The following is a 17,144-nucleotide window of genomic DNA, read 5'->3' on the forward strand; positions in this document are numbered from 1 at the left end:
TGTTGTAATATTGTCCTTCTTTTTGTTAGTTTTTTAGCATCTATTAATTCTTCTTTATCCTTTGGTTAACTCTGTTGATAATTGTTAACTCTAAGGACTCTTCTAAGTATTTGAGTCTATATTTTACAATATGTTATCAAGCTATTGAAGATTTCATTGGTTAGTTCTTTTCGATTTGTAAATTTATTACATTTAACAATCAACGAGGTAAGCTTCTCCAGTTATCAAGAATAGAGTTAAATAAAGTACATCATTATGCAATCAATTCTAAATAACTTAGCCCAAGATATTACATGTCCCTATCTCCTTTTCTATAAACACTTTATAGATATAATTAATATTTGAGTAAATATTGTACTCATTTTCTTGAAATTGGTATCTTTTCATACAAGTTCAACTCCGATTCTACCGTTCCCAGGTGAATTGTTAATCAACATATTTCAAACCTTTCTCCACATATTTAGGTTAATCAATTAGGAAATGCATTAAACATTCCCACAATATCGTATACTTTCGTATACAAGACATTAATTACACCCCTTCACCGATCGACAGCTCCAAACGGCAGCACACACGCTTTCAACCCAGGCAAACCCTGCACTCATCAACCCCACATCACACACATCTCGCACAGAATTGCTGCTTTTCTCCGCCTTTCTCCGCTACCGGAAGCGCGGTACTCTACACCGTTCGCTCACATTCATTCATGCTCAGCGACGAAAAGACGCACGCAAAACCGCGGCCGCAGCCACTCCACTGTTACACCGCTGCGGAGCAGCCGAGCGAACCCCTCCCGCAAACGCTCGCGCACACGGACGAACGGACGAGCCGGCCACAGAGATTCTTGCTCACAGTAACGCTTCGTTCGCCGCTCGTCAGTCAGTTGCTGGTAGTCCAAGCAAACGGTACGGTAAGCCCGGTGTGTGCGTTTGAGCGTTTGTCTCGTCGCTTGCTTTTCGGTGTACTCGAGCGCGCTTTCGAGCGATCCTTCAGCACGGGCAAACGGAGCCAACGGTTTCTCACAGCTGGCTCGCCACAGAACTCGTGCGAACAACCTGGCGGTACGGTACAAGTGTTTGGAGGAGGTTTTTATGCTTGATTTCTGCCAATTTGTGTCCAAGCTAAAACACGGCGCAGTAGAGTGGTGTCTTCGCTCCGAAACGGTGTAACATTTTGTAGCTTTAGCAAACGAAGCGCACCGTACGAAGCGAATTACAGGTTTGGTGCCAACGAAACAGGATAATTGTGGTGCGTGCTGTGCAGGGTGTTTTGTTAACGGTTGTGCTGGCTCGTGTGTAGTTTTTTTTTTTGTGTTATTATTTTGGAGCTCATCCGCGAAGGGAAATTATTAATAATTTGAACGTGTTAATTAGCCTGGCTGGCTCTGCTGCTTGTGTACATGGCGTTTAACGATTGTGAGGAGCCAATCAATCGTATTTAATGATCGGTAATGATGTTGAAAAAGTGCGTAACTTCAACGAAAATGATAACACCCTTACCACATGGGTGCATCGAAAAGTGTGATAATGCTGTGCTAACCGTTTCGTGCTACCAAAAGATATGTAAATGTACGCGCTACCAGGCAAAAGGGAACATACACACCGTTGGCGATCCGATTGTGAAATCGAAATGGAGCCCCAACTGCTCGCGTAAATGTGTCTCCAATAATCGTAAATCAGTGTCGCTCCATCAAGGGTTCAGGTGTGAGCCTCTTCAGGTTCGGGCCGCACTGTCAAACAGTTTTCAACAAGGTTCATATCCCTCAAGTGACTCAATCCTGTTAATTCAAACAGGCATTGGCAGAGGGTACGTGTCTCACTCAGCCGCAAACGAGGAAAGCTGTGAAGCTCATTCACGCAATAAATTATGCCATTCGCGGGTTCCCGTGATTCCCGCACATTGGCGGACCTGTAGTGTCTTGTAGTATCCCGTGCGTTTGCGACATAAATTACACGCTAATGTGTGTGTGTGTGTGTGCAGTACTATGGTTTCTATTCGCGACCTCGGGCGCCATACAACCATGTGGAACGCTTGGTGGACGTGTACACGATTTGTATCGCTTTTTTTTGTTTTTGTGGTTTTGGTATGACCTAAACACGAAAGGTACGGTCCATTTCCTTTTTATCTCACAGCATCTAAACCCGTACCATGACGAACGTCGAGCAGCACGTGCAAATGGGACACGTCGAACTGTGTGGTATATCGGGATCTATTGGGTATAGGGGCTGAAGTGCGGTGGTTTGTGTGTGTGACTTCGGTCGACCGATCTGCAGGATTGTGTTCGGTGTGGCAATCCATATGACCTTTTGCTTCTCGACATCTGGACATGGCGCTGGAACACAACAATGTAGGCAATTAATTAAGGTGACTCTCGGACAATAAATTGCAACAATCTGAAGTGCATCCGGCGTTTGGTGTTGGATTGTTCTCGCTTCTCACCCGCGTTCCATGCTAATGGAGCTATTAAGCAATAAACCGAAACCTGTTTACCTATAATCTCGGTTTTCAAGCTTTTTGGTTTTTATTTTACATAAATAACGTTGCTTCTGTAACAGGATTAGCTTAGCGGATAAGCTTGGATAGAAGACTTGATTCGGATATTTATTTCCTCTCGAACAACGCGAAACCTTTCGAATTCTTGAACGTAAAACCCACTCAGCAAAACTCGGGAAGGTCAAACGACGATTCTAAATTGAATGTAAAATTCACTCTCAGTTTGATACTGCGGAAGTAACAAATTCTTCGCATAATTTAACCCTTGTATTCGCCCCGATAAGCATTGTTAAATGCTAATTAATAACAAAATTATCTCCTCCAACTAGGCACCATTACACCCTGAGCTTCAAACAACCGTAGCCAAGCTTTCGGTTGGATGCTCCAAACACCAAACGAAGGACAACGAATCTGCCCATAAAAGCTCATAAATTTCCCGATCAGTCTTTGCGATATACGCACGCATCTGTTTGCTCTGGTATGTAAACATTGCTAATACGTCACCACATTGACACACGCCGGAGGAACACCATCGACGCCGATCCAGAAACCTTCGTTGTGATAGGACATGCAAATAGCTCAGCTTGTGCCTTGTGTCTTGCCAAAAACAGTATAAAACCATATCGTCAAATGGACGCAGGACGTTGGTTGGAAGCTGTCAATTCCGAGTTTGATTCCGAGCTCTGCCTTTGGTGGCTGCCGAAATCGATCCGACAGTGCCCTCCTCCCCTTGCCGGTCAAACAAAAAACGTGTTTATTAAAACATTGACCACCAATGCGGTGCGGTTCGTGAAGATGCAAAGAAGCGGATTGAATTCTACAACACCCAGGCCGGCTACTAAAAGCATTCAGCAGTTGGTGGGTTTTGTTGTTGTTTTATTGTTTTATATGTTCGTCCGCCCGTGGTGGAATGCGCTGTGAGATAAAAACTTTCTACATTTGCGTTAATAGCACCCAAAAAACAAAACAAACAAAAAAGCGAACCGAACAAGCTTACAAGATCTCTCACAAAAGCTACACATTAATACATATGTGTACCTCGCTCGATCGGTTCGAACGTTATATTTGCATATTGGTGGGTTTTGTGTGTGTGTGTGTTAGTTGGGTTTTTTGCTTGTTTATTTTTGCCCTGCTTTATGCGTGGTAGCAGCAGCAGCCACACGATCAGGTGCGGATTTAATCGAGAGCCAATGAAGAAAACATCACACTGGCGATGGTGCCTGCCACCGCACTGTAGAATGCAGTTCCAGCGAGGTACTACGTGCAAAAATGTCGTACTGGCCGACCCTCTCAAGGTTAGACCAACAACCCGTATCAAATCCTGAACCAGAGTCGGTGGGTGTAAGTAAGAATCGAATGCAATGGTTCCTTCTGAAAATGTTAGTCAAGCCGGCTAACTTCTCACCCGGGGGCTCATTAGGCACCCACTGGGGGAGGAAGGCTAAATTAAGATAACGAACTCCAAAGATCACAAGGACCAAGTTTGTCCCCGACCCCACTTGTTCGAGCAGACTATTATGTATCTATGTTTATGTGCCACTCAAGCACGCTTGGTGTGAGGTAGTCCCTTGGGGGAGAACATAAAGTGTTCGATTTTGTGGACCACAGGCAGGTAAAATACATCCTGACGAATGAAGAGCGTTGTAGAAACGTCCGCAGATAAAGTGAGCCAATTATCAACCAAAACTGCAGCAGTTTCGGGTCGATCTTATTCCAACTTTAAATTGGATAACTTGCTACTTGGAGTAAAAATTAGGAGAAACTACACCATAAAGTCTACATTCAACCAAATCCCTACCTAATCCGATTAAAGCAACGTATTAAATCGTAAAATTATTCCCACACTCTGCTTCCTTAGACTTCAATATTTCGAATGCCATAAATATTGGATTAACTCTCACCAACCAAAAAAAACTGCAGTGTTCGTTGTGACACGAACAAGCGTCAGAGCTAACAAGTCAACACAAACAGGAGCTTAAAGCTACATCGCCAACCACATCGTGTGTACTTTTACGGTCATTATTGTTGTGAAAATATTCTTTCGCCTTGCATGTCAATTTATTCCACGCAACGCACAAACACACACACATATAATATGGCTTTTTATGGGATCTGAAGCTCTGGATTCTTTCCCTTTTTAAAAAAAGATCGATTGTACCCGATAAATGCGGGTGCACGCTCATATGCATATTGTATGTGATTCGAAAAGGAAAAGAAAAAAAAGCACACCGTACATACCTTGACATGGTCCATCATATTTCATTTTGATGGCGATACTCCATTAAAACTGTCGCTCCACATTCCACACAGCGCAGCAGCAGCAGCAGCAGCGAGATGCATCCCCAATGCCCTGGTCGTAAAACAGGATCGAAGAATTGGTTTTTATTTTTTACGAAACACAAGTAACATCTTCCCTCCCGATGTGTGTCTCTTTCTCTCTCTCTCTGATTGTTCGACAAATACCCTCACCGGTCTCAATGGATTGGAATTTTTGAGACCAATTCCCAGCTCCGGTCCAAGTTTAGTCAAATTAATGACCTAATTTTTCACACATTATGTGTAAATTAAAATACTTCCAGCTTCAAGCTTTTTTGTGTACAAATGCTATTTTGAAGTTTTTGAGGTCCTGTCCTGGTCCTCTTATCGCTTACAAACAGCCCCAACCACGCCAAATATCTCGCGACCGTTACCATACGGACAACCACAAAAAGGGGCATCCATAAAACAAAACCGCCGTAAGATGTTTCACCTTTTGCCCTGATCTTCCGGCTAGTGACGGTGAGTAGTTTTACGAGAAGCAATTTAATTAAAGCCCCATAAAAACGGCCAACCTCACAGATCAGAGGTTTATGATGCATCGTCAAACGTGCGGGAGCGCGCGCGCGCGCCCGCGGGTAACGGAACGGTGCTGTGTGTTTGAGTGAAAACAAATCCCCGGGAAAGGCGAAACCTACGCAGATCCGTAATCTTTCCCTTGTTTATGGTATCTATTTCACTAGCAACACTCCAGCGAGAAGCCTCCAAGATCACACTTGCCTTACCCGAACAGACCTACTAAAAAGCAACCAAAACCAACCCCCGAAACTACAATTCATAAATCGCCACCGGGATTGCATATATTACGCGACCGTGGCGCCAGGTCTAACCATTACCAGCGACGCGTGCGTTCTTCCTCCAGGATGGGGCCAATTAAATAAATCCATCCAAATGCTGCCTGCTATTCATAATTCAACGGCGAACAATTATGTTACATTCTGTAGTGGGTTTTCCTGGTTTGGAGTTTGGAATCGTGTCCAGGAGATCTCCGCAAAACATTTCGTATGCATCAGTGAGCGATCGAGCGTAAGCATTTAGCACCGAGTGTTAGCATGAATGCATAATGTCTTCCAATGTACCTACCAACATCTACCAACATCTACAGAATTCCCGGTGTTGTTTTATAAGAAATAAAGACAACGAGTTGCTTCCAGGATTGATAAATGTTGCCAATTGTACAATTTAATCCACTTCATATCGATGCAACACTCAGTATGGATGGGTCATAACAGAATGCACGATCTTCTGGACGTGATCGGCAAGCAAAGATGGCGCATGGCGCATTCTTTTCTACCAGTTGTTGTTTGCTAGAAATTCTTACCCCTCAAACACCATGCTTCTTTTATGGTCAATAATTGGTGTTAGCTCTAGATGTAGTCAAGAATTAAAAAGACATTAATTCTGTACGACTTACAAATGAAAGAAATTGGAAGCAGCCGTCATGCGCAAAGCTTACAACCATTTTTAGGACATCGCACGTATTCGCACACGCACACGATCCTCGCGACAAGACGCACAAAAAAGACACCGCCACCGTAAAAGCTGTTTTCCGAAAATGTTGACAAATGTTCAGTACTTTCGGCACACTGGACCTATCCGGGTAGGGATGATTAGATTATTTCGCTATTTGTCATGCCCGGCCAGGGCAACTGGCAGACACGCGCCTAACTACACTACTCTCCCGAAACCACAGACCAAAAAAAATCGCTTTCCGTTTTCGGTGCGGCGGCATCTTTTCCCACGCCACGGCCTCAAAACCACGCCGACCGACCAGTCGGCGGTGCCGTATTGTTTCACTGCCGATGCCGCGCTGCTAGCTGCGTGGAATGTTATAATTAGGTAAGGGATGCGTGGCTGCCGCCTTTCGGTGGAGCTTTAGCTCCGGCGCGCGATTCTCGACCGACCGACCGACCCGATCGATCGAGATTTACATACAGTGGTGTGTGGTGAGTGTGGCTTGTAAACATAATTTATCACCGTATGCGTGCCGCGGGAGATGATTTGCATACACGATCACGCAGGCCATTCTGTTGGCCCATCATTCGTCATTTGGCGTGGCGAAACGGGGAAAGATTGTACTATTTGCCTATTTGTTTCTTTTTTTGTTGTTGGTATGTCTCTCGCTAGGTTAGGGATTGCGTTGTGTTTTGCTTAGGATGGAAAAGATGTTTCCCCCACGGGGCAGGCAGGATTAAAATAATCCACTCCACTCGCTCGCACAAGAGTTAATGAGTGTCGCTTTATTCGTCTGGATGCGTGGCCTAATGGTTTCATGTTTGAAAACAAATGACACAAAGACGTGATCGTGAGGTACAACGCCACTGCAAACTGCCGAAACCGTACAAGCCGGACATAAATCATACCGGATGACAATTAACAAAGCAGCAGCAGCCGCAGCACCCCGCACCTGTACACATAAGGGCATAAGGAGCAAGAGTTACAACGCCCAACAGCAAGAGACGCGTGAAAGAAAGTGGCGCTGCACCACGCTCTTCCCGTGTTTTGAAGATCACGATCACCAACGCTAAAAGAGTGACGCGTGCGACCAAACTAAAATTCAGTGACATCAGCACCCGGAATCAGCTTTGTTCCGTTTTGTCGGTGTTGTGTGCGGTGTCAGCAAATTACAATTCTCAACGGAACCAAACAATCAACACCTACCAACCACAAGCGCCAAACACTAGACGAATCTCTCTTTTCTTCTCCTTCAGAATTCAATCCTTTCAGTGTAAACGTGTAAAGTGTGCCCCGACATAACCGAATTGAGTGAAGAACCGGAAGGCGGACAGTTTCCTTCCACTCGCAAGATTGAGCACGTGCTAATCGGTGGGTGAGAAAATCGGATCTTTCCCAGCCAATAGTGTGTAGCGGTGTGTTGCAATCTTCAAATAGCTGTGCGGTGGACAAAAAAATGTCAACGAACGCCCCGCACCAATGGGGCCCACGATGGAGTGAACACGGTGGCGGCGGTGATGCTGACGGACGGATTGCCGCCTGTCGCCGTCACGCTCCACGGTACCATTTGTCAACCGGGCGACAAATGATCGTGCTCTCGACGCTGACCGTGCTGTTCGTTCTGACAGGTAAGTCATAATACATGGAGACAAGGGTTTTGCCGAAAGATAAACATTCTCCCGCGCCATCTGTCGGCTGACGCTTACTGTCAATCTTCCGTAGTAGGGTAGTACTAGCACTACCGTGAGGATAGAATGCGTTATAGCACGATCGCTCGCAGCCATCTATTCGCTTGCAAAGGATTTCTAATTTATTTCACGTTAATTTGTAAACCCGTTATTACCTGGTGGGCGTTTAATGGAAGTAATCACTTCTTAAGCCAACCACATAAATTACCGTAATATGATTAGGATCCGCACGTGACGAACGCTTCGGGGTGAGATATGTCCCAAAGACACTCTTCTCGTGCGCTTGAGTGGGGAGTGTATCATTTAGCCATGTTTTATTGCACGGAAAGGTGGCTGTAGAAATGGATGGCTTCATTTTTTTCCTTCCTACTCCCAGCTCTGCTCTATCCTACTGGATGTACAACTCCCGTGAGTAACTCTGCGCTCTGACAAATGACTGACCATTACTCACGCATGCATTTACCGGCCTGATGATGAGCCGCCCAACGCACCGTATCTTGTGGGCAGCACTTTGGAAGATAGCTGCGAAACCTCAGACCACGGCGACGAAGCAGTTTGCGAAAGTTGGAGAGAAATTGAAATTTAATTGCATTCTTCAGGCTATGTGGACGCTTGGACACGATCACGCGAACGTAGATGTAGATCGTCTGCAGGATCCCCCCGTTTGGCTTCTCCAAATGCGATAATGTGCTCGCTCTTGATGAACATATTGTTTTGCCGGTGTCAGCCGGGTCCCCTTTGCTGCATTCTGGGACGGTAGGGCAGGGCTTCAGGTCAAGTAGAATATTTAGCACAAGTGCCAAGTGCTCCCAATGCCCATGTCACGCTTTTGTACAGTACCTCCGCGCATAACGAGCATGATTGATAACAATGAAGTTAAGGGAGATATTCGAACCGCTCTTTTGTTCCTCGTTAAAGGATGACCTTATGTTATGATGCTTTTTTCTCGGCTTTATTACCTCTTCCTGTACTGTATATTCACAGTTTCTTCCCAGTTTTTACGTTAAAAACGATACCCCAACAAGACTACAAAGTATTCGCGGATTGCAAATACACGTTTACAAACAAGTGCGACAACACGTACGATCGAGTTCGATGTTTCACATTGACACTCTCGATAATGTGTACCATTAAGTAGCCGTTTTTACAACCATTTTTTTGCTTTCTTTCTGGACATTCCACACTGTTCGCACCGCTAAAGTGCCCATTTCACGCCATCAACTCAAGAGCTCTCTCCCTGCCATAAGTCTACAAGTGGCTTTGTCAACAGCGTATTAATTTTAGCGCCTACTTCAGAAAGCTAAGTACTTTCTCGGTGCAAATTGCCGGTGCTAATGTACCGTCGTCGTTCGCCGGTACTACGGCGAAGCGCAGTAAGCGCAAAGCGGTTGCTTCAACCGACGTGCGGATATTGGAAACACATGAAGAATAGAACCGAGCAAACGGGTAAATTATTTTATCAATATTTGCCTAGCATCATCACAGCGTACGGATAAATATTGCTAGAAAACATCCCAAAACATTAGACGAACGGAAAGACACCAAACAAGCGATGTAAACTTCATTAGTCGCCACAACGATTCCGGACACAAAAGACTGAAAACATTTATAATAATTATATAAATGTGAAGCCACGCGAATGCCGCCGCAAGTTCCGTACGGAGATACAAAAAAATGTAATTAAATTATCATCTCAATGGCCTTTGGTTAAATTAAATCGTTTTATTATGCAAACGCTAACTAACGTGCGCTATCGCTTTTGCCCTCCAACCGACCATAATCAAATTCATTTCGATCAATGTCGGGATGTGGCCACAGTGAGAAAAAGAGGCTCCAATAGAGAGAGAGGGGACGAAAAAATGGCTTTCGATAGACGGACGCGATTAGAAGCGAACCACTGAACCCACTGAAACTGATATCTGACAGACGCGCACTCCAATGTCGATCGAACTTCGATCCCCGATCGATGATGATCGTCCAGTTTTTTACTGTCCCAACATAGCAACCAAGCGCAAACGTGAAAAAGACGCTCGCATTTAAATGAGGTGTCAATGGGAAGGTAGACCTCCATATTTCCAAGAGGCGGATCGCGCTCATCATCTTTTGCGCTTCGTAACGTAAACCGTTTCACCGGTGGTGGTGTGATGTACCGGTGTGGAATGGTTAGGATTGGTTTCTAAAATAACCCAAAAAGCTCGTAAAATCTCTAGTTCGTTACCGTTGTTGCCGTTGTTGTCCCACGCAAGAAAGTCATAACAAACCCGCGCTCGAAACACGTGCTGCAACTATTGGGAGGTTCCAAGGTCTTCAAGCTTGAAGTGCCACTTTGTACACGTCCACGGGGGCTGGTGTATGAGGTTTTGAAGGGAAAATCGTTTGCATCCCGAATGATTAACTTCCTGCCATGGGAAATCTTTCAACACACCACAGGAAAGGAGTAAATACCCGGGATGGCAGCAAAATTCGCTTTAGCCAACGCGAAGATGCGCATCAACTTTGATAGACGGCCGGCCGGCTAACTACACAGAGACTGCCGATCGTCACTTCGAAGATCAGCTCATCTACACACACACACACCCTGGGTTAGCTAATTACTCATTTCTTTTTTTGGGCGTTTTACTTTTGCGATCGACGTGAGAAGCAGGAGCTATTTTTAACAAATGCTTCCTTTTAAAATATTTGGAATTCGCGCGTGAAGAACGCTTCGTGCTTGTTTTCGCCCATTTTTTGCAGGCATAAAACGCGAACAAATTGCCAAAAGGCATAAGCAAACATTTCTTATCCCGCGGAAGGATCATTGATCTTGTCCGTGTCAGTAAAGAGTGTTAAATATATTAGCTCATAAATAGAACTGAACTGTATCCGGAAGGACGCAAAACGAGGTGCATTTTTCTTTACAACTGTTTACCTTGTCTACCGTTTAGCTGATCGGAGCATCACTTGTCCGACCCAATAGGCGTCTCGTCTACCGAAAGCTGACCAAATTAACCTCATTGAACAGAGTGCGCGATGCCCAATAGCTCGCCCGACCAGCCGCATCCTTGGCGTGGGTGGACACAGTTTTGGGAACTGTCAACTCTAAAATCACACTCCATTAACCTCCACTGACCCGCAGGCGGACGAGCAGACATGACGGAGACCAGTCTGCCTGGGGATACTGGGTGAGGGCGTCAAACACTTGCGGCGTCTAACTAACAGCCCGTCCCAAACCAAAACAACCTCGATTCAATAAATCTTCCCTCTCTTATTTGCACTATCTTCTCTGTCCCTCGCACAGTAGAGGTGTGCCGCCGTACGGCTATACGCAACTCCGTGGCACGTCCCGGATGCAGCACAGAATGGCTCACTTCACTCGTAGACGACGACACTGGACACACGGAACGCCGTAGTAGTGGGTCAACTCGATACCCTACTGTGACTAAATTACTACCACTACTCTTACTACTCTACTGCTCCTCTTCGAAGCTGCTCTGCTTCGCCCTGGTTAGTACACACTCCTCTCAAGATGACATGTTCCGATATGACAGTCAATTAAAATTCAACGATTGCAACGATTTTATTTACGCCCATGATTGAATCATAATTTCGCCCGTCATTACGCCCGTCGCCCGGGTTCGTTGGTGCGGGTGTCTGGCTCGGCGAAGCAAAGGCTTACTTGATCGTCTCCCGGCTCTGGTGCTGCAACAAACAAGTGTGGCGCTACTTACGTTTTGGTCTGCCGGTTTCGCACGCGACAAAACTGAGTAAAAAAAACCACCTGAAAGGGTCGCTGCCGAGACCGAGGCGAGCCTGAGTAGCGTTTGAGCAGTATTGTGTCGCAATTTAGTCACACAGAACACCAGGGTAGAATGAGTTGTTTATGTGCATCGGCTATGGTTTGGTTGGTTTCCCGTTCGGCGAGCTTATCTTAGCATTCGCTGCTGGGTGTTTATTGCACACGATCGTTGGGGATCTTTTGTTTCTTCTCAGTATAATGAGCTTGAACCTGATATAATGAGCAAGATATGTTGAAATATGCGTATTTTCAGAAACAGGTCCTTTGGACAGCTTCACAGAACGTAGCCAATAACTTAGAATAAAATCCAATGTTGTCGTTCTACAAATTAAATGCATTTCCCATGTTTGCATTCGGACTCCGCTCCCAACGATACGTGCGCCAATGCCAGCCTGCAATTCCATACACGTCACGTCAACAAGGTTTACAACTAGAATAAATATCCATTACAATTCCCATTCGAACCTAATCACACATATCGTTAGATACCTTCATGGCGTTCGTCAATCATACACACTACCCCCGGTTTCAAGTGCAGCCCCATTTAGCTCGTGTCAACCATTCAACATTGCCCGCAAACATTGTTCCCATGTCGACCTAATCATCTATTAAGCATATCAAGATGTCATCGTACAATACGCCGGACCGATCATGGTGCAACGATAGATCACGGCCAGCAAACGGTCTGGATGCACACTCTCGACGGCATAGAGTTAGAGCCAAACCGGACACACAAAACGATTTTTCCCGTGTCGTGTGTACAAAACAAACAGGACCTAGTACTTTAATTAGTACGTGTCGCGAGTACGCGCTGTCGCCCGGGTCGAGGAAATTAGATTCACTTAACTGACCGCCATCAATCACCATCAGCGTGTGCAGAGCGGGTTGCAGCAGCAGCACAGACGTACTGCTAGTTAGTTGCAGTAGCAGCAGCAGCAGCAGCAGCAACAGCAGCAACTAGCTGGATTGTTCTACACATGGCCAGCCAGTTCGAGGCCAGTTGACAGTTGACAGTGCACACGGACGTCTCTATTCCAAAAGGCTCTGACGTGGCTCTTCCTACAGGTCAGGACGAATTGATGCATCAATGTCGCTGCCTAGTGGAGAGCGCGCGCAAGTACAATAGACTCCCGTCCCACAGAAGAGGAAATTGGAAAACGGAGATGGATGACTTTTTAATGCGCTGTCATTAGGAATGGTGTGTGCGCGAGAACTCAATCTTTACGTCTGAAGAACTCTGGCACTCCACAAAATTCCACACCCTTCCTGGTATGCAGATTTGGTACGGGTCTCACTCCAACTGAAGGTTGTACATGTTGATAGTACGATAAAGCATCCATACCCACGGTAATTGAACGCCATTTGTTGTCCACCGGGATAGCAGAGCTTTAAATAGCGCACCCCATCATCCCAACGCTCGGTCCTCGGTCTCGATCTTACGTCAATCGTGGCTAACGATGCATTTAGCAGATCGCTTAAGTACCAGCTGTGAAACAAAACCAGCCACGCTTCCTCTTCCCAAACTTTCCACCTCAAAAGGCAAACCAAATAAACTATTCTGCTGCGAGCGAGGAATGCCAATCAAAACTGTATGCGGGAAGGGAGAAAATTTCACCCACCCTCAAGTACTTTTGCTAACCCTTCTTTTTTTCAGTGTGTGTGTGTGCTGCAAACGAATGCAAACAAACAAGAACGCACATCACCGTCTCCACCCGCTGGGTGATGGTGTTTATTTAGCAAAAATTTCTTCCCCTTTCTAACAAGTTCCTCTATCCGCTGCTTGCCGATAGTGAGCAGGCACCAACCGACCAGTGGGTGCCAATGTTTGTGCTAGAGCGATAGAGCGTCTACTTATCTTGGATTACGGCTTCGGGAATGGCGAGAATAGTGTTCCGTAATGTGAAACGTTTGCTGCGAGCGAGAGAAGCAAGATAAAACTTATTCACGTGTTTGCTCATCATTTCAACCTTTATCGGGAGGTGTTTTATCTAATCAGACTACGCAAAAAAAGGTTCCCAACTGTAATGCTATTAAATTATGATAAAACGACACGTGTGACACATGCCAATTCCGATGTCTGCACGCATCTACATCAATCTTCAACTGTGTAAAACCACAGCCTCGACTTCTCTTGCTTGTTTGCCCAACGAACGGGGACAGCACGATCGACTCCGGCACGATCACATCCGGTGACAGTATGGTGTCGAATTTATTGAGCAATTTGATCGATCCAGTCCATCGATCAAACAATTTGCGCTACGACAAGCGCTGCTACCACAAACGTCTAAAACCACACAGCTTCAGGCGCGATCGATCGAAGACACATCTGCACCACAGCCGGGGGAGTTCGATCGTCCACAATTGCTTGCAGATTTTTCGTGCACTAGTGAACCGCAGCAAACATACCGAGCTCAAGGTCGCCGCAAGAGATCAGCAGTAGAACAAATATTTATTCTCCTTTCCCTTGTTTCCCCCTGTTCTTTCCCATTGCTGCTTGGTTTGCAATAAAACAAAACTAATCACATGGATCAAATCAAACGCTCTTCAGACGCGTCTGGTACTTGTGACGGTATGGAACCATTTTGATAGATAAATATTTACTGCAAACGGTTTAGTGGTTGTGCCGTCGCTTCCATTCCATTTCTATTCTGCAATGTACTACTCGCCCGTTTTAAGGAATGTCTATTTATAGTGGAAACGCTTCATAAATAAACTTAAGCGCACGGCTATTCGGACATTCGGTCCATATAATAGCAATAAAAAGCGATGCAAATTTTACTCGCTACAAATTCACTCTTCACTATGACACGGGAACCTTTTGCCAACAAAACGGCTGTATCTACCCGCTCAGTGCCATTAATCACATTTTTACGGTAAACTGAGCAGCTCATTTCGGGTATTGCAAATCCACATTTCACACACTGCGAATTGCATATTAATCATTTGCAAAGCCAACCGCAAAAGGCCAAACAAACAGGCAAAGAAATAATTCACTTTGAGCTGCAATTTTGATGCACACGGAATGACAAGTCCTGCAAGTAGAAAACAAACAACATTCCACTGGCTTGCAATTGATTTACAACGCGCGCTGACCATTGCCATTCGATGTCCTCGCAAAGACCAAAAACCAAATTCCATTATTTCTTCCTAACTGTTGAGATTGACATTTAGTTAAACGTTTTTTTCTGGGGGTGCATTTTTGAGGACGTAAAATACCATGTTGGAGTCATTTCTGTCGCCTAACGATCTGCACAACAAGCCGCACACACAAAAAACAGTGTGAACGCTTTAAAACAAGCGTATAAATAAGTGTAACTCATTTTGCAGTCAAACTAGCGCGGCTGACTGTCGATACGCACGCTTCTTTTTATCTTTTCCTTTATTTCTCTCACGCTTACGCGAGATGAGACGACCAAAACGAAACTCTGCTCGAGTGAATTCATCCATCGGATGAATTAATGTCCTTCTCGCTACTATCCCCGCGGCCCCAGACCGAGACACCGTGACGTCTGCTAACAAAACCGTTCTCTCGTTCTCTCACTTAACAGACTGACGGAGATTTTATCTGCCTTCCCTGCTGCAAGCTACTGCAAAGCGGTGGGAAACATTACACTCTAGCCTCCGCCTCCGTAGCGATCGTAGCGGCAATATGTAAGATTAACCGCCGAGCGCAAATCGTCAAAACATAACATCCATCATTCGCCTAACCCGGCGTCTAACAACGATGCGATAGCGACGTGATGAAGTTTTTAAGGTGTTGGACCATTTGTTTCCCGGGTTGTGCATGTGGGTTTTGATGTGTGATTTCTCGGCCCTGCCCGGCGCAATGTGCCTAACGTGACCGCAAGATGTCATATCATTCGGCAGACCCGCACCAATTAATTCCCCGCGCAGCCAATGCGGCTAAAAATACTAATCGCTAATGGGTTTGGTGAAAGTTTTATTTACTAAATCGGCATCAGTGTGGCATGAATTGGCAGGCTGATCATTCAAGCGTGTTCTGGTCAAACGAATGTTGTACAAGCGTGGACAGACATCTGCTTCCAGACAGGCCGTTCATTACCGAGTGGCCGGCGGAAATCTTCTGAAATCAGATTTTTATATAAACAAGCGTAAATTTACTTTCATACGCAGGATACGATCACCGTTCTGACGGCATAGGGACACGATGATCGTTCCATATCCTCCCCGATCCCAGAAAATGCTTTTAGTCGCGTATTTTGTGCTCCAAAAAAACCTATTACACAAATCAGAGTGTAAAACAAATTGAAAAAACACAATTTTTGTTGCAAATGTGTTCCCCGCCAAACAAAACACACAAGCGGAGCCGCACTGGAACAAACTGTGCCAATAAATCAAGTACTTCCATAGCGCTCCCCGCATCATAAATAAAGACATTGCCGCCACACAAAACTCTGCACCAACCACCACCACACATGGAGAGCAAAATGCCAAAAAAACGCAGAAAAACAATAAAGAACAAGGCTTTTTAGCTCTTTGTTCTTAATAGTTTTCAAACCCGTGAAAAATCAAGAAAAATTGGCTTTTAATCTTTTGCACACACACAGCGTGCTCTCATGGTCTCAGCCGTTGAAATGTTTTGATTGCTCCGGTATCGGTTATGCCTTTACCGTTGGAGCACATTTGACTTATCGCTTGCAAATTCTGTTGGAATCGATAAAGCCTGAGCGCCTGAGCGCCAAGAAGCGTTAAAGAGGATTTGTTTAAACTTACACCCCGAAAGGTTATAATGTGCTTCGAAAGGTAGAAAAACTAATTCACCACCCGCTGCGAGCTTGCGGCGAGATGCAGCGCACACGGGGGAATACGGTCCCCGAATGGTAGCTGCAAACCACCGCCGCCACCCAGCGAAACCTATTAAACGGTTCCGCGACCGAGCCGGGCTGCGCCGATCCCTGGAAAACAAACGCAAACATCAAGACAGTTTTTGCACAACAAACGCTCCGTGTGAAAAAGGGGCCCATAAATCATACACCGAAGGCCAATTCCTTCGTCGGTATCGCAAACACAGACACACATACACATACCGGGGCTCGTAAAACCAATATTGAATGTAGAGAGGTAGAGCAAAGGTAAGTCTACGAAGAGCAATAAAATGTAAAACGGCTCAGTAAACAACCAACTGCGCGTGTGCTCTGTCGGCGCGCGGTTTTGCACAGGAACCGCAACATAATATCCATAATATCCTTCACGTCCTGTTTTAATGGAGTGTGAAAAGTGCACTTCGTCAACAGCGGACGTAGTGATGAAGCCGTGCATTGCAGTCGCCAAGATATCTTGACCTCCAATTGGCACTGGAAAGTGAGAAAAGTGCTCTCGTTATACTGCGGCTTGCGTCCCTTGAAGAGCATCAAGAGTCGAGCAGTTCATTGGCGTCGTAAGTCAACTCGTGTCAA

The 17,144-nt window shown here is 45.5% G+C and overlaps 1 protein-coding gene across 6 annotated transcripts in view; it reads left to right on the forward strand.

Annotated features, from left to right (window-relative positions):
- The first annotated feature begins 803 nt into the window (after positions 1 to 803).
- Positions 804 to 17,144, forward strand: part of LOC120956800 (uncharacterized) — a 28,635-nt gene continuing 12,294 nt past the window's right edge. For 2 of the 6 annotated variants that reach the window (XM_040378537.2, XM_040378539.2), the window contains exons 1-2: positions 861 to 1,061; positions 7,521 to 7,892. In XM_040378537.2, the coding sequence (XP_040234471.2) occupies positions 7,721 to 7,892 (172 nt within the window). In that variant the 5' untranslated portion in view covers positions 861 to 1,061; positions 7,521 to 7,720. Of the gene's footprint in view, positions 1,062 to 1,105; positions 1,249 to 7,520; positions 7,893 to 17,144 lie in introns of those variants that run through there. The other 4 variants (XM_040378540.2, XM_040378541.2, XM_040378538.2 and 1 more) reach the window with 3 other exon arrangements.

This window comes from Anopheles coluzzii, chromosome 3 (genome assembly GCF_943734685.1).
Source record: "Anopheles coluzzii chromosome 3, AcolN3, whole genome shotgun sequence".
Lineage (NCBI taxonomy): Eukaryota > Metazoa > Arthropoda > Insecta > Diptera > Culicidae > Anopheles > Anopheles coluzzii.